Genomic DNA, 22317 nt, shown 5'->3' on the forward strand with positions numbered 1-22317 from the left:
ACTTAGGGGGCATCAAAAACAAAAAACAGGGGGCCTCCCTGGTGGTGCAGGCGGTTGAGCGCCGCACTGTGAAGCTGTCTGCAGCCTCTGCAGTGCCGGTTTGATCCCGGCAGGCCCGCGAGGGTCCCACATGGTGCAGCAGACCTCTCCTGTCTCGCCCACTGCTCCCCTCAGCAGTGTATTTCAGTCAGTCTGCCTGTTCTGTTCCCCACTCTGTCTCTGGTGAATCCTTCCACGCATCTGGCCTGTACCCCAGTTCTTGTATAAATAAATCTTAAAAAAAAAAAAAAAAGGACCTCCCTGGTGGCGCAGAGGTTAAAGTCTTGGCACTATCACTAGCCACTAAGGCCTGAGTTCGATCCCCGGCCAGGAAACTAACCCACATGGCACAGCAGACCTGTCCTATCTTGCCTGCTGCTCCCCTTAACAACATATTTCAGTAGATCTGCCTATTCTATTCCCCACTCTGTCTCTGGTGAATCCTCTCAACCCGCACCTCTAGCCTACACCCCAGTTCTTGTATGCATAAATAAATAAAAATAAATCTTTAAGGCCTCCTCTGTGGCGCAGCGGTTGAGCGCTGGGTTGCGAAGCTGCCTGCGGCCTCTGCAGTGCCGGTTCAATCCCCGGCTGCTCCCCGGCCACCAGAGGAGGGTCCCACATAGCGCGCAGACCTCTCCTGCCGCCCGCTGCTCCCCTCAGCAGTGTACTTCATCAATCTGCCTGTTCTGCTCCCTGCTCTGGCTCTGGTGAATTCTCTCACCCTCCCGCGCTTCTGACTGTACCCAGTGCTTGTATAAACAAACAAAAAAACAAACAAACAAATACATGCCTCTTTAAAAAAATAAATAAATAAAAATTAAAAATAAATCTTCAAAAAAAAAAAAAGAAGCCGAACACCCTGGGCCTTGCGGTTGATAATCCAGCATTGTGTGATCTCCCACACTGTTCTTCAAGTCATGTGGCGGCTATCCCTGTTCAAACTCACCTGAGGAGTTGCATTTAGACATGTTTCTAAGATTTCAATTGGTCTCTTAGCTGCTGCTTCTGGGCAGCATTGCATGAGGAAAATTGCAGCCTCGGCGACTCAAGTAATGTGGGGTCACCGAGACATGCCCTGGGCTCCCATGCAGGGTGGAGTATCTGGACATCCATTTCCCTGACCAATAAACAAGTCTTCTAAAATGCAAAATGCATGGAGGACAAACATTAAAAATAGCACATAGTCTATTTGCAGGAAAAAAAATCTGCAAATACTTAGAAAAAGGAGTATGTGATGAGAACTTTAACTAAGTCCTCCATGTGGGAACCTTGAAGGAACTTTGCAAACACGCAACTGAAATTAGATGCAATTGATCAACTGTACTGATATTTAGGGTTTAAAGTAATATCAGCAATGCTGCTATAGAATCTGTACGTGCAATGTGTGGACCCAAAGGAAAGAGAAGCCAAGGGCAGGGGGAGGAGAGAGGGCGTTGAGGGTTTCAGTTTCCTTCATCATCTAAACACTTAAGAAAATCATAAATCCTGCAGCTGACTGGCATCAGTGCCTGTTGGCATTCAAGCCTTAGGTTGCTCCCTAATTCCGTCTTCATATCCTGTGGCAAAAGTCTGCAGCTTCATATACTTTTTCAACATGCCCTCTTTATACCCTGTGCAACTGCCCAACATCAAATTTTATTACGGAAAGATGAGGAGCAGGAATTGATATGACTGCCACCTTTCTCCTCAACACACCTTTTGCCCTCTGTTTCTGGAACCCAAAAGGTTCAAGAAAATGAAGGCTTGGGAAGCAGGCAGGCCTGGGTTTAAACAGGCCTCCTCAGGACTAAAACCTTTGGGCTCATGATTCTCCCAACTCTTTAAAACTGGCACAGTTAGAGGCAGACCTCCTAGGACACCACGCAGAGAAAGACCTGGGAAATAGCAAATCAGGAAACCACACAGGGGAAATAAGCCCCAGGACTTAATTTAGTTTAGTTTTGATTTTTCTTCATTGCCTATTCCCACTTCAACCTAATCAAAACTTTCAAGCTCGGTCCATATTTCGGAAGTTTTTCAATCACCTGACTCTAAAATCACCCTTGATTCTCCAGAGCAGCCATGTTTCTAGAGGCTGTCTACAATTAGCTTCCATCCCTCTTCCCAGCTGGTGTTTCTCCTTTTCAAATCACAGAGAAATTTTCTCTGTGCCCTCCCTACATCACACCTTCTCATGTCCACAAGCCACCTCCTCAGAGGCCACTACTGCAGAACCTTGAGCAACATCATTCCATTCAATGTCGTTTCGTTTTAACACAAGGGAGAAAAAAAAAAAAAAAAAACAGTTCCAGTTGCCACAGTGGAGCGAAACTTTATCCCAGGACCTGGTTTCACTGCACATCATTTAGCTTTAAGTTGCAGTTTCCAAGAACCTATGAACATTAAGTCAGAACTTACTATACTTCCCTCTCTGGGATGGCTTCAGTCCATGATATGTAATGCCTTTGGCTTTTGTTGATTGATTTATGTTTACTTACTTGGAGTTTATTACAGTTGCTTTGTCTTGTTCTAGCACTCTAGCTAGTACAGAATAAGTAAGAAAGGCTTGTCTCCTCCTTCTTTTAGGTTTGCAAAGTTTAACTTCTAATCACAATAGGGGCATTAAAGTTGGTCCCTTGAAGGCAAAATAAACAAATGGGGAAGCTACAAATATTTCAGAGTCTTCAGATACTCTTACATTTACCTTCTTTGGTGTTGGGTACCTAGTTCCCTTCTCAAAAAGTAATGAAAAATAATGGCTTGCTATTTGAAGCCCTTGGCATCTATGAACTCGCGAATCCTCACAACAACCAAACGCAGCAGCTACATGGATTGCATCGTACAGAGGAGTAAATTGAGGCACATACAGGCACAGATGACAAGGAGCCAGGGTTCAAGCCTGAAACACAAGCTAGCTGCCTTACCCCAAACCTGTGCTTTAATCATTCTCTTCTATGCACTCAGCAGTTACCTCCTATAAAGCTGTCACAAACACTGAATCAGAGGTTCAGTGAGTGGTTCTTCCAGGGGAGACACAGGGTTAGATTCTTGTGAGCTTCTGGTCAGGACAGTCTCATCCACCAATACATACATAACCTTGTTGCATGTGTGTTTCTGTTTAAAGACATCTTGCTTAATATATGTTCCTGATTCATTAACCTTGAACTCGGAGTTGACAGACTGCAATTCATACCTGAGTGAAGTTCAACTGGCACAAGTGTTTTGTCAAAAAAAAAAACACTGCAGGAGCCTCCCTGGTGGCACCAGGGTTAAAGTCTCAGCTCTGTGAAGCTATCGGCAGCTTCTGCAGCATGAGTTCCATCCCCAGGCAGGGAGCTGACCCACAGGGCGCAGCAGAACTTTCCTGTCTCCCTGCTGCTCCCCTCAGCAGTGGATTTCAGTCCATCTGCCTGTTCTGCTCCCTACTCTGTCTCCAGTGAATCCTTTCAACCCACCCCCCACACTTCTGGCTCACACCCCAGTTCTTACATGCATAAATAAAAATAAATCTTAAAAACAAAACGAAACAAAAAAAAAAACACAGCCTTTTTGCACTCAGAAACATTAGATGCTGGTGGATCATTTTCAACAGCAAAATGCCAACAGAAAGCAGAAAAATGTAAAAAAACACGGCACTAAACAGACCTCAAGCAGGGCATTTGTTGACAGCCTGGGAGCTGGAACGAAACTTGCAGACTCGCCTGGTTTGACCTCAGCCGGGAGCATGCAGGTCTCAAAGGTTTCACTGGGCACAGGGCTGCAGCAGACGTGCCCTGGAGCTGAGGGGGGTTATAAGTCAACTTTAGCAAGTAGGTGACTTTGCCAATGCGGAATTCTCGAAGGATGGGGATCCCGACTGTACTTGAAATACCCTGTGGTGTCTTCCTTTCTAGCTTTATTCCTGAGAGAGGAGGATTCACAGGCTCCCCCAGTTTTCCAGGCCTTTCTCCCAGCCAAGACCTGAGCTGAAGGATCACTGTTGCTGTTACAGGGCAGCCCCGATATTGAACGGGGTGCCTGGCTGTGGGTCCTCACCCGCGTGCTTACAAGGGACTTATGAATACTCCACTGCAGGCACACACAAAAGGTTCATAAAAGGTTTATTTACAAGGGAAAAGGAAATAAGGAAAATGTACAACTCAGGGAGAAAATAGGGAAATAAAGTCTTTAATGTGTCCTACCCGATCCGACGACCTGGAAACCCAAAGTCACTCTCAGAGCTGGCTGGACGCTGCGAGCTGGCGGAGAGCCAAAATGGGGGATCCCTCCAAAGCCCATGTGTCTGGCTTTATACCAACCTGGCTGCTTAACCCCACCCTCAGGTCCCAGCCACCTTCCCTTTGGTGGTGACAGGATTTGGAGTTCCCAGTGTCTTTGGCTTTGGCCTGGGGTGGGGGTGGAGTCCACAAAGCCTGTATGGAATTAGCTTTAAGACAACCTTTTCCCCCTAACATTCCCACTGTTCCCCCCAGTCATTCATTCAACTGCTGAACTGACAGCACCTTGGGACGATCCGCTGCTGCTGTGCACTTTGCTGAGGGCTCAGGGGAACACAAGGATCAGTGAGGCAGGGTCTCCATTTGAACCAGGGCACAGGAGTCCCTCTTATTACACACCAAAGAGGCCTCAAAGACCCTACAAGTTTGCTGGAATCACTAACGGAAACAACTTCTCAGCACAACTCAGTTGTATCTTGCACAAATGGGAAGAGACAATCTTCTCTCTGAATTACACGGAATATTCCAGCAGAAATAAACATCCACTTGCAAGGTCTTCAAAAATAAAGATAAAATGGAAAGTATAAGTCAAGTTAGCATGAAGGACCCTAAAATCAGTTCTGTTTCTGGCAATGTTGCTTTGTGAAAGTTTTACAGAAAAAAAAAATTCTTAAACACCATTTAAATGCCTTCATGATGTTAACTTATGACTGTGCAAAAATGAGAGTTTTTTGTTGACAGAGTGGGAGACTTAAATTGGCTTTAAATGTCCTGTACAAGTTCACAGGCACTTCCACCCTATGACAACCAGTCCACGGAGGGACGCCAGCCAAGACTGCAATTGTTATCTCCACACCAAATACACAAGCAGAAGACTGAGGCCTTGGTATCTCACCCTCCTGCAATAAATTTCCCCGAGGCTACATGCTAAGTCTGACACGTGATCCGCTACACATTTTATTCCACCTATGCCACTGAAGACCACCAACCGCAGGGATGAATGAGCTGTCAAAGCAAATCCTTAAATGAAAATTCCTTCCTGATTTTGTTTGCATTAAGCTTCTATCCTTAAAGACAAGGAAAAACGGCATTTCTGGTACTTCCAACGCGGGTAATGCCACTCCGGATTCTAAGACGAATTCTTACACCACTTGCTTTCCCAGGTTTTGTGGCTTTCCCAGGATGCTGTCAAGTCCTGTTCCAGAGTTCATTAAAATAACAGATGAATCAGGTCAATAAAAGAAATAAACCAGAAAAGGTAGGAGGGAAAAGCTGGGAATACACCGACATCCACCAAAAGCAGAAAAGAAGAAAGCAAGCTTGGGAGCGGAGAGAGGCCAAAAGGAACGTAAAAGGAAGAACGTCAGAAAATGAAGCAGAGAAACAAGAAAATATGAGCATTTATTATGTTTTTTTTAAAAGGCCAGCAGAGGGAAGAGAATGGCAGCAATGTAAAAATGACTATTCCTAACACCATTCTGTGGCAGGAAACTAAAGGAGAATTTGTCTTCTATGTGCAGGACCTCTGAAGAAATCACAAGTCATCAGGTGAAAAAAGCAGTTTTTTTTTTTTTTTAATGGTGCATTTTAATTTTTTTTAAAGTAATTTTTTTTTAAGATTTATTTATTTATACAAGCACTGGGCACAGTCAGAAGCGCGGGAGGGTGAGAGAATTCACCAGAGCCAGAGCGGGGAACAGAACAGGCAGACAGACGAAATACACTGCTGAGGGGAGCAGTGGGCGGCAGGAGAGGTCTGTGCGCCATGTGGGACCCTCGCCGGTGGCCGGGGATTGAACTGGTGCTGCAGAGGCTGCGGGCAGCTTCGCAACCCAGCGCTCAACCGCTGCACCACCCGGGAGGCCCAGCGGTTAAGTTATTGAGAAAACTTCCCAATTGTGCAGAACTAGAGCCGGGCACCCGGAGGCTGGGTCCTGACCACGCCACTGTCTGGGGGCATGCAGAAGGAGCCCGCGGAGGGACGCAGGATGGGGAGGGAACCATGCAGGGGCCTCCGGGCCAGACCGCCCTGCAGCTCCGGGCTGGAGGTAAGAACCAGAACGTTTCTCTGCAGAGGCCTTGCCCCTCTTGAAATGGGCAACACTTAGGGAACTCCCCCAAAAAAGAGTTTACTGAGTGCTCATTTGGAAATGTCCAGTCCTGAACATTTCTTAATTAACTTTATTAACCATAATTTCCCCAGACCTAATTCATGGAGGTGTCAGTAAGTACAAAAGGAAAGGACACGGCGGGCACTTATTAAAGATGACACATTTAATTGGAGGACAAGCTGCTGTGGGAGCAGCTCCTGATGTCATCTGTCCCTCTAAAGAGTTCAGAGGGGAAGCAAAAGAAAAATCCTGGTTTGTTTGGGTGTTTCCTTTTTAAATTTTCTGTGTGGTAATATTACATACTTGACAAATTTATGGTGTTGATATCTGCAACAATATAGTCATTAAAATTGTTTGACTACTGAACTTATTTAAGTGATTTAATTTACTAAAATGACTTAAAGAAGTGTAAATTACATTAAAAGAACTTTATTTCTGTGTAGAATAAATAGTCTCCAGAGTAGAAGAGAGGTATCTAGAAATAGCATTTATCCAAAGGGATACCAACATTTCATTGCCACCTAAATTGTCACCACCACCATCACCACCACCACCACCATCACCACTACCACAGATTCCACCAACACAACACCAATCACTTAAAAGTGGCAAACACAGGGCCTCCCTGGTGGCTCAGGCGCTGCACTGTGAAGCTGTCCGCAGCCTCTGCAGCGCGGGTTCGATCTCGGCCGGCCGGTGAGAATCCCACATGGCGCGGCAGACCTCTCCTGTCTCCACTGCTCCCCTCAGCTGTGTATTTCAGTCAGTCTGCCTGTTCTGCTCCCTGCTCTGTCTCTGGTGAATCCTCTCACCCTCCCGCGCATCTGGCCTGTACCCCAGCACTTGTATAAATAAAAAATAAATCTTTTAAAAAAAAGTGGAAAACATATCCTTTCTTATTTAACCCAGTTTCTTGAAATTCTTTATTATACTATATAAAGTTTTTTCACTTTTGACCATCTTCCTATCCTTCATATTTTTAATAGGGCCTAAAAACGTGCACATCATTGAGAGTGCTGTCGATTGATGCAAAACGTCTTCTATAATTCCTAAAAATATTTTCCAAGGGGCAGAACTCAGCAACTGTGTTTTCTTCTTTCTGGAGATTGACTATCCTCTGGGTGTTCCTTTTCACCTCCAGTTTCCCTAGGGCCTCAGCTGGCAGAGAACAGTGTGAGGAGGAAGCAGGAGATAGCTCAGGCATACCTTTTATTTAAATGGCATTATCTGCCAATTCCTCAGTAGGGTTTAAAGGAAAAAAACAACTCCATGAGTGAAGGACTTCCTCCTTTGTGTGAACTCTCTCATACTTTCACTTCGGTCAGTTTGTGTTCGAGCAGCTGTATTTTGAATTTATAGCATCTTTCTCTAGAGCACGCATTTTGCTTCTAAATAGTCCTGTTCACTCTCTTTTCCTGTCTTCGATGAAGAAGCTGAGACTCAAAACTAAACTAAAGGAGTCCTTTGCCCTATCCCTTCATGCATCCTGGAAAAGAAAGGAACACACTTGGCATCTTGCTTCTCTACTGGACTCCTCAAAAGTTAAGTTGAAAATGACCCTGAAGCCTCAAGGAAGAGTAAGTTGTATTAGTTTTATGCTGAGTATGTATTTTAAATTACATATAATCAAAGTTTACATATTTCCTTCTGTAACTCTCTTTTCACCTAATCAGGGCTTAGACTTTTAAAAGATGTACCTATAAGGTAAATCTTGTTTAGGAAAAATAACTAAGGCTGCAAGTAAATGTTGCAGATCATGGGGTTTTATTTAAACTTGGCTCCCAAATTACCCTATTATCATCGTTCTATATTTGTACAGAAATTCCTGACCACATAAATCCGTCCTCCCCTGATGTTTTTATTAGTTTCCAAAAGCACTAGAATGAATGCTCTTGTAAATAATATTTTAATGCTTGCATATATACTATTTCACTTGACAAAATTAGTAATGTCATATCATTCATGAAAAGTTTGACATCGTTCATTTTTCCTGCTATCTACTGTTCCTGCCAATGCCCGTTCTTGACCGCTGCTATTCTCTCCTTCAAACAATAAGAAAGCAAAATGCTGAATCTGAATTTCCCAAATTACAAGTGTCAGATCTAAATATATTCACGAAAGTTATCGAGGGATCCAAATTAACTGAGGGCAAGAAAGAAGATTAGAATAAGTGGCAATTAGCCTCATCTTTCGGGGGCTTTCTGCCAAAAAGCTACAAGCCACATGGAGTAGGTGAAAATGAAATGGGGAGTAATGATGTGATTCCTTTTCAACTTAAAACACACTCATTCCCAAGGCAAGAAGTGCCCCCAGAACTATTCTTAAGCAACACAAAGTACCAGGTAAAGAGTAACAATTTCAATGAATAAAAATAATAAGAACAGGGGAAAAGGTGCTAAGATATCACCTAAATACAAGACAAGAATTATCGAAAATGTAAAAGTTGACCCTTCGAGTCATCTCCCCAGACATCATGAGCCTGTGTTCACAAAAAGGTTTTGTAAGTTTGCCTTTTTTTTTTTTTTTTTTTTTTTGGAGAAGTGGATAACGTTTAGCCTTGAGAAATACTGAGGCATAAACCTGTTATCTGCATGGAACCTTAAACACCTAATTTGTATTTCTCTAAATATGGCGATAAATTAAGTTAAGTTTCATGCTTAGTTTTATTCAAAAATCCCTAAGTTGTTGGGACTCTAGAAAGGAACCTTGGTGGTGAATTGCCTTTTTCTTAAATCGTTAGGTTTCCAGAGACATCTTGCAAAATCACAGCTTGACTACTTACAAATGTATCCCCTCTTAATAACTTGCTGGGATATGTGACAATCTTTCTCACACTATTATATGCCCACGGTAGTTTTATCTACTGCATTTCTTCACGTGTAGCTATAGCTGCATGTGTCTGCGAGGAACCGCAGCATCTCCATGCCACAGAATGTGAACTTCACACACACTGTGCACACATCCCAGTGGGACATCCCGGCAGCCGGTGAAGCCAAAGCACCATTTTATACATGGAGAAGTTAAAACCAAGAAATAGTAAAGTTTAACCTCACTGACCCAAAGACATCAGCTAATTTATTGGCAGGAAATAAAATCAAGAAAATCAAAATAGCTTTTTAGTTTGCGTAGATAACGAGTGACTTACCTGAAGGTTTTGTTTCTCTAGTGAGCATAACATTTTAGGCCAGAGTTTTCAAACTTCTTTGACCTCAACCCTAACTAAGAAACGCATGTTACCTCACGGTCGGCACACACAAGCATGTATAAGTAAAACAAAAGTTTCAGGAAACAAAACTCACCTAATCGAAATCTTTTCTATCATGTTCTTTCCTATTTTAATCCTTAAAAGATATGTCCTAAACTCACTGAACTGATTTCAAGATCCTCTGATTCTTCACAGCTTGAAAACACTGCTCTAGTCCCCCCAAACTTCTGATAAGTACTGAAGAAATTAAAGATTCTTTGAATAACTCTGGGTAAACAGTTATTCAGAAAGGAAAGCTGAGAAGCACGGAAATATTAAATAACTTCTTTCCATTTTAATCCACACTTGCATGGACCCCACTTCTTCCTCCCTGACTAATAAATAGCGTTCAAACAAGAAGGATGTAATGGGAACTCATCTACAAAGGAAAAAAATCATTCTTAAACAGGATTTCTGCACAGAATCCCATGTTTGAAAGTTTTTCACTTTATCTTTTTTCAAGTTCCTGATTTTTTTTTTTTACTATTCTAAAAGTATTTGAATATCACCTAATGCAAAAACGTTTAGGATGCGACATATTATAATATTATTTGCCACTGGTATGATGAACAATTTTGAATAAAATGTGAACCCTCTTTAATTGACCACGCACCCTTTGTAATTATTAGCAAGGGAGTAAATAATCCACTGAGGAGCGATCTCATTAGTGCCCATTGAAATTCAGTGGCATTAATTTGCAATAAAAGAACTGAAAATTAAATGCAAAGGAAATAGTTTCCGGAGTCCACCATGAGGTTATGAAATTCACATCATACCAGTGCCTTCCATCCCTCCTTCCATCAAGGAGTTTAAAAAGTGTGAATTAGACTTAATCGTTATATTTTGTTCTGACACTTTTTTAAGTGGGCAGAGTAAGTTCTTTTTCTCTTTCCATTTTAACCCTGAAATATATTAAACTAAACTACGCCAACTTTTAAAAGTTTTGTTCATTGTTTGTCTTTTAAGTAAGAGCTGAGGCTGGACCTGCTGGGTTGTGGGATGCTGAGGGAGCAGCAGGTATAAATTCAAAACACCCCTCGCCCAGCTCCAGTCTCCCCTGGAGTCAACCCACACCTTCCTCGGTTTCTTCGGTTGCAAAAGTCTTGGGAATTAGAAAATGACCCGCGGCTTGCAAAGCAGAAGGGTCTGGGAGAGGGGGGAGTCAGGTCCAACGTGCAGCCTGGCAGAGAGCGGCCGGCACCCCTCCGCGTGGGCGCCCGGGGCCTCCCGAAGCGCTGCAGGGCATCCTGCTCAGAGGGCGCCGCAGGACACAGCTACTCCCCAGAAACAGCCCCGCGGCCCTCCCCAGGCCAGGGAAAAGAGAAACTCCAGGGGAGCCGAGCAGAAGGGGTGGGGGAGGAGCCTACCACGTCTACTCGGGGGAAAATTAGTAAGGACACTAAATATTTGCCACTTCAGCCACAAAAGTGCCCCTGCGCGTCCTGGGACTGCCAAGCTTCCCCGCCGTGGCCGAGGGGCGCGGGCCCCAGCGGACCCAAAGAACCCCAGAGGACCCCAGCGGACCCCAGAGGACCCCAGCGGGCCCCGCGCCCACGACAGTCCCTGCGCGAAGGGGCCGGGACGGTGACTGCGCGGGCAGGAGAGGATTTCAAAACGCTGGGGTGTCGGCGTGGCTCGCCTTAAACTCTCGGGACACCTGTCAATTCCCGGCCGTCAGCAGTCAGGTGCCCCAGGCATCTGCGCCCCCCCAGCGGGGGCCCGACCCGAGGCCGCCCCAATCAGACACCTAAGACCCTTCCACCGGCTCCTCCGCGGAGCACAGCGCACCCCGGGGCCGGGGCGGCGGATGGGGCGGCGCGCGGACGTGGGCGCGGGAAACCACTGCCCCCCACGTCTCCCCCACTAAAGGAAACTTTAGGGGCACATTCAAACTAACATTTTCAGTAATAGTAACAATAACAATAATAATAAGTAAAACTGTGAGCGCCTCTAAACCCTGAGCACCCCTAGTCTTCCATTTAAATACCAAAGCGGAGGTTGCCCCGGGAGGGACTCGACGCGCCCCGCACCTGTTTGCTTTGGGGTGTTCCCACACCCCCCAATAACTGCAACTTTGTGCCGCTTCCCACCCCTATTTGGCCGAGAAGCACACGGGGTTCTCCCGCGCACCGGGGGGTGGAGAGCAGCCTCTCCAGGGCGGCCTGGAGGGCGCTGGGCTCTGGGGCGCGGGACCCACCTAACCCGCCCCCTCCAGCCCCGCCGGGCCGCGCGCCGGCCCTGGGGCTGCCCGGCTCCCCGCCCGCGGCCTGCGGCCTCCCGCGAGCTCCCCGCGCGCGGCTGCGCCCGGCCCCCCCATCCCCCGCCCGGCGGGCGCGCGGCGCTCACCCCGACGTGGCGCGGCGGGCAGCGCGGGTACCTGTAGAAGGGCGGGGGGCCGGCCTCGCGCACCGCATAGCTGCTCGGCTCGTTCTCCAGGTAGTAGTGCACCTGCTGGCCGTGGGGGTGCAGGAAGGGCGAGAGCTGCGGCGGCTGGTGCAGCAGCACCATGGGGCTCGGAGACACGCTGTTGAGCGGGGGGAAGCCCCCCAGGCCGTTGGAGCCGAACGCCGCCGCCTCGGACCCGGGGCCGTACGCGAGGCCCGGCTGGCCGTAGACCGGCGCCGGGGCGGCCGCCGCGGCGTTGAAGTCGTACGCGGCGCCCTCGGGGTAGTTGTACACGGCGGGCTTGCCGCTCTCCACGTACACCTCGCCCAGGGGCCGCTCCAGGGGGATCTTGAGCTGCGCGCGGCCCAGGGGCTCCAGCTCCGAGCCGGCGATCTGGTGCAGCAGGGCCATTCCCGACGCTTTGGTGTGGAGGGTCATGGTCATGGCCAGGGGCCGCCGGCGAGGCGCAGACGGGCTCCCGCGCGGCGCGGGCTCAGCAGCAGACCGGCCACCTGGAAGACAAGCAGAGCCGCGGTTAGGGGCGGCGCCGCCGGGGAGCTCCGGCCCGGCGCGGGGAGCCGGCCGGTCCGCCGGGGAGCAAGTGCAGCCGGGCGCGGGCGCGCGGCTCGGGCTCCGGGGTGCCAGGTCTCCAACTTTAAGTACCGGGTCTCCGGAGTCATATGCATTACAGAGGTGCTGGCAGCCGGCCAGGAGCGGTTGCCGCGCACGGACTTGGGCTTAGACATCACTCCGGGCGCAACTCGTTTTGGAGCGATCCCAAAGAGCAGCTTCCCTGAACTTTACTTTACTTGTCGCTGCTGGACGGAGGCAGGATCTCGCCGCAGAGGGCGGGAACGCGGAGGGGCGCCTGGCGGTGGCCCCGGGGAAGAAAGGGTGCAAAACCGACTCGGGAGGCGCATCCAGGGGCCGGCTCTCTCCAGCGCGCGCGGCCTCTGCGCCGGGTGCCAGACTCCAATCTATCTCTGTTTGTCTCTTTCTGTTTGATTCCCTCTCCGTGTTGGCTGGAAATGGGGAGTGTGTGCACAGAGTGACCCTGGGGAGGACCACTCCGTAACAGACACGGCAGATAGAAGGGGGCGTGCGGTTGCACGTGCAGGCGGCCCCAGACAGCTCTGTTTGGCAGCTGCAGGCACTGCTAAGCTGGCAGGAGGCAGGAGGGCGGAGATTCAAGGTGTACCCATTGGAAGCGCTGCCCTTTGCAATCAGGAGATGCTACAGGACCTCAGTTGCCTCGGCCGCAAAATGCTCGCAAAGTGGCGCGTTCCAAACCCACCTGCGGCGATTCCCGCAGGCTCGCCGCGTGTTTGGGTTGGACCCCAGCCCTGTGCTTCTCCCATCAGGAGCGCTCACGTTAAGGATGAGTCACAGAAACCTTTGGGGAGGCGCACAGGGGTGTCCATGCCTTCCCCAGGTTATGCAAGCAGAACTTCAGCAAACTGAATATGAAAGGTGACCTTTTCACGCAAAAGGTAATCTCAGGTCATGACCTGATCTTGGGCAATTTTTTGTTATCCTGTTGGTGTAACCAACACATTTTAAAATGCAAAGATTCATTTCTGTCCTTTCATCCTACCAGTGGACCTTCTCCGGTCACTTGGGCTAGGAGATAGAGAATCAAATATCCAGATGAAAAAGAGGTAGAAATAGGGAAAAGTTTTGAACTGAAATAAAAGTTCAGCACACACACGCATACACGCTAGACATGGTAAGTGTATATACAGAGTCTATGCATAGTGTGTCTATATGTATGTGTGTACATACACATAGTACATACATACGTGTACATATATCTATATGTACAAATAGCCATATATAAACACATGAAATCTGTTAAATATATTGTGCACCTATCATCTTGAATAGTTTTTAATTGAAGTCTTGAATGCTTTCTAATAAACTTCCTTGCCTCAGCCTAACAGGCTCTAATATGACCATCTGATAGAACAATTAATACTTGCTTGAATGGCTAGCCCAAACACCCAGCAGAGTACCTGACAAAGTGTTCTGTTCGTGGCATATATAAATGCCAAGGATGCTATTAATAATAGTCATATTTTTAATTTTTATGCTAATGAGTACAAATTTTCTTACAAGAGCAGAAAGACCATTTGGGGCAATACGCAAATGTTGCTGATTTAATATACAGCCAGAATGGATCTTAGCTGCCATAATTACAGACTGCAAGCAGAAAAAGGGTTAAAAACACATTAGGTGAATCACAGATATTTTTCTTTATGGCCAGCAACCATTACTTTCCAAAGCAATTTTTTACAGATGATTTTGTTTCTGTAAATCACACTTTCAATTTTCAAATGTCTTCTTTTAAACACAAGCAAAAGCACTTCATGAAAATCTGAACTGCCAAATTGTATATAAATGATCCAAAGAATCCTACAAGTCCTGAAGGAAAAAAGGAAGCACAGACATAAAGCCCATGGAAAACAGCAAACCCTTCTCTCCCTGCTAGGATACAGACACTGGCCAGAAAGGGAAGTTGCTTGCTCAAAATGCTAAAGCTACAAAAAAGAGAGATCAAAACAATCCTACCCTGCTGGATCAAAAGCGTCTTTCCAGAAATGTTCCATGGGCTTGTAGAAGTCAGGGCTGAGAGAAGGAGATGCAAGTGACTGCTCGCGTGTGTGTGTGGCTCCGTGTGTGAGCCAGGCAGAGCGTGTGTGGCTGTGTTTGTGTGTGGAATGGCAGGGATTCGGGAAGCAGCCAGTAGGCAGGGCACTGGGCGGCCCCTCCCGCAGACACAGCAGCTGGGTTGCTGCATAGAGCCGGTTGAATGGCAGTGAGGAGTGAAGAGAAGCTTGCAATCTGCTCCTGGGAGCAGTGTGGCACAGCCAGAGTCAGCTTCATTGGGGAGAAACAGAACTCCAGCCCCCTTTGCTCCTTATCCCCGGAGCCGGGGAAGTGCCCGGCTTTCTGCTGCCACCCTCAAGCAAGAGAGAAAACAGGCTTGGTACAAATCATAGACTAACAGCTGAAATAGAATGCCAGTCCAAAGTAGATGGGTATCAAGTGGACAGAATGTGATTTGGGTGGTTTTTCCTGAAGAATATAATTTAACAATAAAAACCTTCTGGGATACACTTGGCTCGAATGGCTTGCTGGCCCCAGCCCCCGGTCCCCAAACACACACCGCTGCCCTGCCTCTGATTGTAGCAGGAAACCAGACTTGGGAATAAATGTTCTGGCATTCTAAGGATGTGTTTCCCAGCTGAAATGTAACACTTGTCCACCTCGTTAACCAAGGCCACAAACCTTTTCACAAGTAGCTCGGTTGACTGTTTTCTATAAACATATAAATATATTTTTATGATATGTTACTCACAATATATATTATAAATATATACTAAAATCCCAGGTATGAAGATATGATAATTTTATACTTTCTGGTTACACAGGCATTGATCATGGGGCCAGGGGTGGGGGAGGTGGGGGCAGGTCTGTCATTACCAGATAGTCCCCAACACCTGATCCTTAACTTTTCTCTTGACCAGGAAACTAACATGATTACATGGTGCTCCCACTATGCCCTCACCCAGGGTTCCAGGCCACATGATGCCTTTGGAACCATTGTTGGCTGACATTAGTCGTTGCCTTGGGTGTTAGACGACTTCCACCACAATCCCAGGAGAAACTGAGCTCTTGGTAATATAAAAGTTACCAAAACATTCATGATGTTATATTACAAATGTATGTGTGTGTGTTTATTGCTTTGAAAGGCCCCAAATATGAAGATATTGGAACGCATAAGAGTCACTTCCACCCAATGGAATATGGTGGAAGATTATGGGTGCATCGGTGGTAAGTGTGGTAGGGTGACATTCCGCTCCAGAGGTGTGACCCATAGCCCTAAGTCATACACAGTGTTGTCAACTAATGTTAATGCAATAAAAAATTCTAAAAAAAATTTTAAAGAACCACATCCACAATCAGCAAGAGACAAATACTGAAAGGCAAGGCCAGGACCTTTTATTGGTGACAGCGGTAAAACTCAACTCTGTGTTGGGTCAGTGACCACCATGCTCTCTGCCGGCCCAAAAGAAGTGGGGGGTAGGAATGGAGGAGGGTAAAGAAATAAAGAAAGTAGGCGGAAGAAGAGAAAGCAGAAGAAAGCAGAATCTGCAAATATTCTCCTTGAATCAAATGAGGGTAAGAAGTCTAGCTATATCTTCATATACTTAGAGTATTCTGAGACTCACAAAGTTAGTTTTAAGATCACCACAATAGGCAGTTTTCTTGAAGACTTTCTATGACATCCTTTTTCCTCTTCTTTTTTTTAAGATTTATTTTTATGTGTTTAATGCATACAAGAACTGGGGTATAGGCCAGAGGTGTGGTGCGGGGGTGGGTGAGAGGATTCACCAGAGACAGAGTGGGGAGCAGAACAGGTGGACTGACTAAAATGCACTGCTGAGGAGAGGTCTGCTGTGCCACGTGGGTCAGCTCCCTGGCTGAGGATCAAACTCGTGTCACAGTGGCTGGCGATGGCTTAACAGCACTGAGACTTTAGCCCTTGCACTACCAGGGAGGCCCTTCTTTCCTCTTCTTGCTAAGAGTCATTGCCTAGACTTGGTGCTAGTGGATGGGAAAGAACACTGCCAGTTTTCTTCTAATGCTTCTCACAAACAACTTCACACTTAGCTTCTAACTCTCAGCTCTCTCTTTGTCCTTCTTTGCACTCATGCTGGGCACGCTCATTCCCCCGCACACACAGATGAAGGCTCAAGTCTATTGCTCTTGCTCCACCATCAGTATGTTACCAGGCCTACTTTTCTGGGCATTGCTGACTTGTTCAAAAAATGAGCCATCAAGATGACTGGATGATGAAAATGTGGTATATACGCACAATGGAATACTACTCTGCCATGAAAAGGATGAAATCCTGCTACAGCATAGATGAATCTACAGGTTATCATGCTTTGTGAAATAAGTCAGAAGGAGAAAGACAAACACCAATCACTCATATGTGATGCACAAAGAAACCAAACAAATGAACTAAATAAAACAAAAATAATCTTTTAAATTCGAAGACCAAATTAGTGGTTACAAGAAGGGAGAGGGAGAAGGGATAGGGAAATGAGGAAAAGGGGATCAATAATACAGTGAATGCTAGAATTGGACCTTTTTTTTTTAAGATTTATTTTTATTTATTTATACAAGCACTGGGTACAGTCAGAAGCGCGGGAGGGTGAGAGAATTCACCAGAGCCAGAACGGGGAACAGAACAGGCAGACTGAAGAAGTACACTGCTGAGGGGAGCAGCGGGCGGCAGGAGAGGTCTGCGTGCCATGCGGGACCCTCCTCCCGTGGCCGGGGAGCAGCTGGGGATAGAACCAGAGCTGCAGAGGCGTGGGCAGAATCGCAACCCAGCACTCAACCGCTGCACCACTGGGGAGGCCCTAGAATTGGACCTTTAATGGTGACCCTAACACAGGTCATACAGCCACTGATTTGTAATCATGCACCCCAGAAACTTATATAATATTATGATGCAATATTACTTCAACAGCAACAACAAGAAAATGAGTTCATCGTTCTTTCTCCCCCAAACAGGGTGTTCCTCTCATCTCCCCTGTCTGAACAGTGTCGCTGTCCTTCTGCTCAGCCAGATTAAAGCATCACAGTCTTCTTGGAGGGCTCTTCCCCTTGCCATCTGGATTGTCAGTCTTCTAGCTTTGCAACTCTCCCTTTCCATTCCACTTCTACAGCTCTCTTTCAGGCCCTCATTACCTACCTGACGTAACTCCTAGGAACCTCTTGGCCTATTCTTCCCCTCCCTGGCCCCCTGCCACTTCTTCTTAGATGCTGCTGCCTTTTAGTTCCATGGGTTTTAGTGAGTCACGACTCATGTTCTCATGACACAGCGCCTTTCACCCAGGACATAGCGCCCCCATGAGTGCAGGCCTGCATCTCCCATAATTATCCCTCGGTGTAGCTCCCCATATATGTCTCCTGTGCACCGAGAGCTTTCCTGCTGGCATTCTCTGCCTCCAGGGCCCACGTTGTTGGCCTGCCCAAAGAAAGCCTACCCTGTATTAAGTTCCAGCCCCAAAACCACTGTATCCATAATCCCTTCTTTACCTTATTCAAGGAAAATTTCCTCTCCTCTGAACTCTGGTGGAATTTCTCAAGCATGCATTGCATTCTTCCTTGCATAGAGTTATTTACATGTATTTTTATCCCTTCATCCTTCCTAGAAGCTACTTGAGGACAGGATCTGCATATTATTATTTGGGAATTTTCTGAGCGCTAATCATTGTGTCAGGTCATAGCAAGACACCAAATATTGGCTAATTTATTACTTCAGGTGCTTGAGAGACATATTAATATTACATCTATCTAGACAACCATCTCAAAAAACTCACTTGCCATATAACATTCTACCATTTTCAAAATATTTTTTTGCTAAAAGATTATCTTTTAATCTTCCTACTGAGGAAGGCCATAAAGCCTAAATTCAAACTCATGCGATCTCAAGGATTTAGCCTTCCACTCTAGGCAGCATGCTTCACAAGCGCACTCTGGATTTTTAGTTGGTAACCAGATAAGGTTATGCCCAAATAGCACTTCTTCTTGAGCTCCATTAAAAGCTTTCTACATTTTCAAAAACATTGTTCTCCAAATGTGAAAGAAAAAAAATATTTTTGCAAATATTTCCAAAATATCTTCTACCACCAGAAATGTTTCCTTCACTCTGAGACATGAGGTTTAGTTATGTTCAAACTGATCATGATTTTAATTTTATTACTGTTTGTGGCTTTCCTCTAAAATGGAAGCAAAATGAAGAATTTCCTTCTAAGTTTCTGCTCATTTTAAAAATAGTTCAGGCTCTTTGCTTAGCTCCTAGACTGCTGTCAACTGACCTTTGAGTTTTACTTTAGGAGGTAAAACTTTTATGCATGGAAAGGTACCTCTCACAGGTGCACAGTTTGATGGGTTAGGGTGGGCGTTGTGCCCAGGTAACAAGTATCAGTGTGAAATCGTAAGTTACCCTAGAAAGTAAACTTTGTGCCCATTCTAGTTAATCCCTGACCCCTATAGGCAACCAGTGTACTGATTTCTATCACCATAGATTCATTTTGCCTCCTGGCCCGGAATGTGGTCCCTGAAGTCTCACTAATTTTGACACGTGGACCCGTTTCCAACCAACGGCACAACTAGGCAGGTGCCAGGAAAGTCACTTTGCCAGAGTATGGAGGTACAGAGCTATCTTTCGCTCATTCAGCACCCTCTCACGGCCAAAGAATTTTATTAACATTCTTCATGAAGCCTTGTAGGTATAACAGGCTTTACATGATCAAATGTCACTCAGGCCTACAAAGATACAAGTTAATGAGAAGCCAAGTGAAATCTAAATTCTTAAACACGTTTTTCTCACTGCCTCTCAACAAAATTTTTTAAAAAAGAAAAAGAAGTATGGTTCATAAACCAAAAATGAAGTCCAGGATCCTTCCTGCCAACCCCCTTACCTCAGATACCATTTCTTCCCTTCTTAACTAGAACTTGATAGAAATCCTTTGAATCTTGGGTTGCCAGGCAGAATGTCTACTCTTTCTTGCAAATTAATGAGCAATTCAGATTTAATTCACCAGGATAATAGAGTTGAACAACTTTCTTATATTTTCTTTTTAAAAATATTTTAGAAGATTTTCATGTGATTTGCCTATATTACAAGTAGCAGAAGACAATTTAAAAAGTACTTTAACTATAAATACTGTAAGTGATAAAAAGAATTCCAGTTATTCTTATTTTTGTTACACTGCGTCCCTCTCTCTCCCTTTATCTGTTGTTTACTTGAGGAATCTCATTGCCAGCATAGGGCATTATTTCTCTGTGCAGAGCAATACCCAGACTGTGCCTAAATGCATGTTTGTTCAAACAGCCCAAGTCAATGTTAAAGACGGCCTTTACACACACACACACACACGCACTCACATATACACCATGTAATCAACCCAGAATCATGCCCAATTTCAGGACTAAGCCTTGCCAAATGGTAAAGAAAAAGGCGATTTGTGTATTTTGAGCCTTCTCAGCCTTTCTTCCTCTTGTGTTTCCATCCTCATCAGATGACTGACTCCCACTCCCCCTAGTCACTCAGCACCCCCATGCTAACCAGTGTGCTCCCCTCTCTCAATCCCCTCAATTACAATCACATTGTCTCAAGGAAGTCACATATTTATAAGCATGCCATGGAATGACTCATCCAACCCATGTCTTCACTCAAAAACATTGGTTACTTACTATTTATCAGCATCATTTCTAAGTGTTGGGCACCATGTTCGTTATCTCTGGCCACCATTCCAAAATTCCATAGCCTGGGTGTCTTCACCAGCAGACACATATTTTCTCACAGGCTGGAGTCTCAGACCAGTGTGCCAGCATGTTCAGGGTCCAGGATTCACTTCCTGGCTCGCAGACAACTGCCTTCTCCCTGTGTGCTCCCTCACACGGCAGAGAAGACCTCACTGCATAGAAGGCCACAGTCTCTAGGATCAGGAATCCCCCACTTTGACTAACTGAACTTTAATTACATCCAAAAGACCAATGTCTTGATACAGCCACTTGGAAGTTAGAGCTTCAAAAAATGAGTTTTAGAGAGCACAGTTCAGTCCATCGCAGGTACCCCAAAATAAACAAGACAAACATTCTTGCTCTCATCAACCTTATCTCTAGGAATCTAATATTCTGTGCTATTTTAATGGCCTCTCCTACTCAGACTCTTCCGAGAATGTCTCTGCCTCTGTTTGCCTGCAGCTGTTGGTTTTCCCCTGGGTTCAGCCCCTAGACGGACTATACTTCCTCTGGATGATCTCAGCCACTGCCAGATTTCCAGGTCTCATCTAATTAAAGTCTCCAACCAAGACGTTTTTACTGTCTAGGAGATCCACATTCTCAGTTATCTATTGGATATTTCTATCTGCATGTTCATGCATTCAATAAATTTTTGAGCACCTACTATGTACAAGCCATTTGAAGCTCAACAGACTCAAAATTTTCCAAGCCCTACTCATCTCTGTTTTCTGTTTCAGCAAGTGGCATTGACATTTATAATTGTACAAGCAAAAAACAAAAATCTAGCCCTCAGTCTTGACCCTCTTTCTCACTCCCTAGCTTTGATCTATCATAAATCTTATTCTTGAATCCTTGATCTGTTGGGCCTACTTTTTTCCTCATTATCATAATTATTTCAGGCAACCATTTTCTCTCCCAAGATCTGCCTCCTGCTGTTCTATTTCATTATCCATTCTCCATACTACAGGGAGAATAATCTATCTCAAGGGCCCAAGAACTTGAATCACTTTTCTCATTTCTTCTGAGTTCCCACCTAATCACCCACAGGTACGGTGTTCCTACCATATTGAATTATTTTCAAGTCCCTCAGACCCTCTGGACTCCATCTGAGTCTAAATATTCACATATGCAATTTATTCTACTTGAAATCTTCCTCCCATCCTTTTTCATCTGACTTACTCCAATACATCCTTCAAGTCTCGCTTGAGATTTCACAGCCACTAGGAAGTCATTCTTGATTTCCAACTTGTGCCTCTCCTATGAAAGGTCTATAATTCCCTAAACATCCCTAGTTCTAACCCTTATCACACTGTTGGAATTTCCTGTGTGTTTTTCTGTATACTCCCACTAACTTATAAATTTAAAAAAGAAACAGAGACTGTCTTTTTCAAGTCTATTGACTAGTAGAAAGCCTAATACAAAGCTGACCCCCATTAGAAACTATTTGAATAATGAATGATTACCCCCTGCAAGAGATCATGCTTGTATTGTTAACTGACCTCCTCAATCGCATAATTCAAAAGGAGTAAATATGACTAGATGTTAGAACAGAGATTAGGGAAAGTTTTGAAAACAAATTCATATTTTCTAAAACAATTCAGATTTCTTATTACACAATAAGCCATTAGAATTGATGGTCCCGGCGCACACAGCCCGGGCTGCCGGTAAGCTGGCGCGGGAACTCGGCGCACTCGGCGCGCTTGAAAAAGCAACTGCAGACCTGGATCGCGGCTGCCCAGGTCCCCGCGCCTGCGACCTAGGCTTGCGGGGAGACGACCTAGCTTGCGGGGAGACGCACGGAGGTCCTCACTGAGGTGAAGGTCCCTCCCTGAGTAAGCAGGATCCAGGCGCCCAGGCACGGGAGCGGTGCAAAAAGGCGCCATTCCCGTGCCACTGAACTGGGCTACAGCCCGCGTCCTGGAACTGAGGGCTTTGAACTGAGACCCCGGGGCACGAAAAATTCGGGGTGTGGTTTCTCCACGACGGTGGGGCACAAGGCAGACACAGCACC

At 45.9% G+C, this 22317-nt stretch overlaps 1 protein-coding gene across 6 annotated transcripts in view; it reads right to left on the minus strand.

The window, feature by feature from the left end:
• Positions 1-22317, minus strand: part of ESR1 (estrogen receptor 1) — a 385356-nt gene that overhangs the window by 248199 nt on the left and 114840 nt on the right. For 4 of the 6 annotated variants that reach the window (XM_054697951.1, XM_054697952.1, XM_037520654.2 and 1 more), the window contains one exon: positions 11971-12490. In XM_054697951.1, the coding sequence (XP_054553926.1) occupies positions 11971-12422 (452 nt within the window). In that variant the 5' untranslated portion in view covers positions 12423-12490. Of the gene's footprint in view, positions 1-11970; positions 12491-12641; positions 13197-14546; positions 14701-22317 lie in introns of those variants that run through there. The other 2 variants (XM_037520653.2, XM_037520655.2) reach the window with 2 other exon arrangements.

Source organism: Talpa occidentalis, unplaced genomic scaffold (assembly GCF_014898055.3).
Source record: "Talpa occidentalis isolate TD23 unplaced genomic scaffold, MPIMG_talOcc4v2.1 talOcc4.2, whole genome shotgun sequence".
Lineage (NCBI taxonomy): Eukaryota > Metazoa > Chordata > Mammalia > Eulipotyphla > Talpidae > Talpa > Talpa occidentalis.